This window comes from Buceros rhinoceros, unplaced genomic scaffold (genome assembly GCF_000710305.1).
Source record: "Buceros rhinoceros silvestris isolate BGI_N320 unplaced genomic scaffold, ASM71030v1 scaffold37705, whole genome shotgun sequence".
NCBI classification, from domain to species: Eukaryota; Metazoa; Chordata; class Aves; order Bucerotiformes; family Bucerotidae; genus Buceros; species Buceros rhinoceros.
In genome coordinates this window covers 1-1,109 of record NW_010415244.1, presented here as the reverse complement: position 1 = coordinate 1,109, position 1,109 = coordinate 1, and the positions used below count along the sequence as shown (strand labels likewise).

At 57.8% G+C, this 1,109-nt stretch overlaps 1 protein-coding gene across 1 annotated transcript in view; it reads left to right on the top strand.

Annotated features, from left to right (window-relative positions):
• The window catches only part of LOC104494513 (TBC1 domain family member 24-like), a gene marked incomplete at its 3' end in the record, with an annotated part of 4,441 nt that extends 3,359 nt beyond the window's left edge, over positions 1–1,082 (top strand). Inside the window, exons 4-5 of the mRNA XM_010137364.1 lie at positions 408–471; positions 987–1,082. Of these exons, the coding sequence (XP_010135666.1) occupies positions 408–471; positions 987–1,082 (160 nt within the window). The remainder of the gene's footprint in view (positions 1–407; positions 472–986) is intronic.
• Positions 1,083–1,109: the final 27 nt, after the last annotated feature.

Below are 1,109 nucleotides of genomic sequence, written 5' to 3'. Positions count from 1 at the left end.
CAAATATGTAGTAGCCACAGGGTACCACTGAGGTCTCCTGGGCGGGGGCAGACAGCATGTGGGTCCTCCTGCAGTAGGGAAAACAACAAACCCTCTCAATACCAGTTAAGAGAGCCCAAGCGTAACAGCCAATGACCCAATTGCAATAGAAAGACCAAAGTCAGTGCTAGAGGCAGCCCAGGGCCCAGGGACTCCCATGGCCATGGCCAGGGAGCAAAGGGTATAGTAGGCAGCAGGGACACCCCTGCAGTGCTCAGTGCTGGGCTGTTTCTCTCCCAAGGGGCCGCTCACTGCTGACCACAAAGAGATGCCAGGCAGTCTGGGGCCCGGATGCTGCCCATGCCGCCTGGTACGCTGCTCTTGAGCCTCGGACCCCCACCGAGCAGCCTCCTTGTTCATGTCTGCAGGTTCTACACATGCTGTGAAGGCTACGAACCAACGGTGCTGCTCATAAAAACAACAGAGGGGGAGGTAAGTGTTTCCCGAGCGGAGAAAAGGGCTGTGCTGGTGCCAGTGTAAGGAAGGGGACAGGGTGGTTGACCCTACCAGCACCTCTTAGAGCAGCCGCGGGGCTGCATGGTCCCTCTCCTGCCCTGCCCCAGGGTCTGTCCCAGCTCCCAGGAGAGAACAAACCACACCTCTGCAGCCAGAGCCACCTTAGGGACAGGCTGGCCTGAAGGGTGCTGCTGGGGGGAAAGAGAGGAGGGGTCAGTGGGATAGAGAGGCCATCCATTGCAAACCCAGAGGGCATCAACAATCCTTGCTAAGACCTTCCCTGAGGCCAGCAGATGCTTTGCCTGAGCCAGAGCACCAGTGACTGTCAGTGCAGGATTCAGCTGGTGTAGCAGGGCTTGGATCTCTGATTCCCCCAGGGACCTCCCAGAGCTCTGGCCCTCCTGAACACACGTGCAATGGCTGGTGCTCCGGGGGCTCGGTCTGGCTCCAGCCGTCTCCCCGCTGATGGCTCCCTGTGCTCTCTCCCAAAGGTGTGTGGAGCGTTTCTCTCCTCCGACTGGAGTGAAAGGAAAAAGAGCGGCGCAACATCCTGTTTTTTTGGGACTGGGGAGTGCTTTGTGTTCACTGTAAGTCACATTTTATTCCTTTTTATT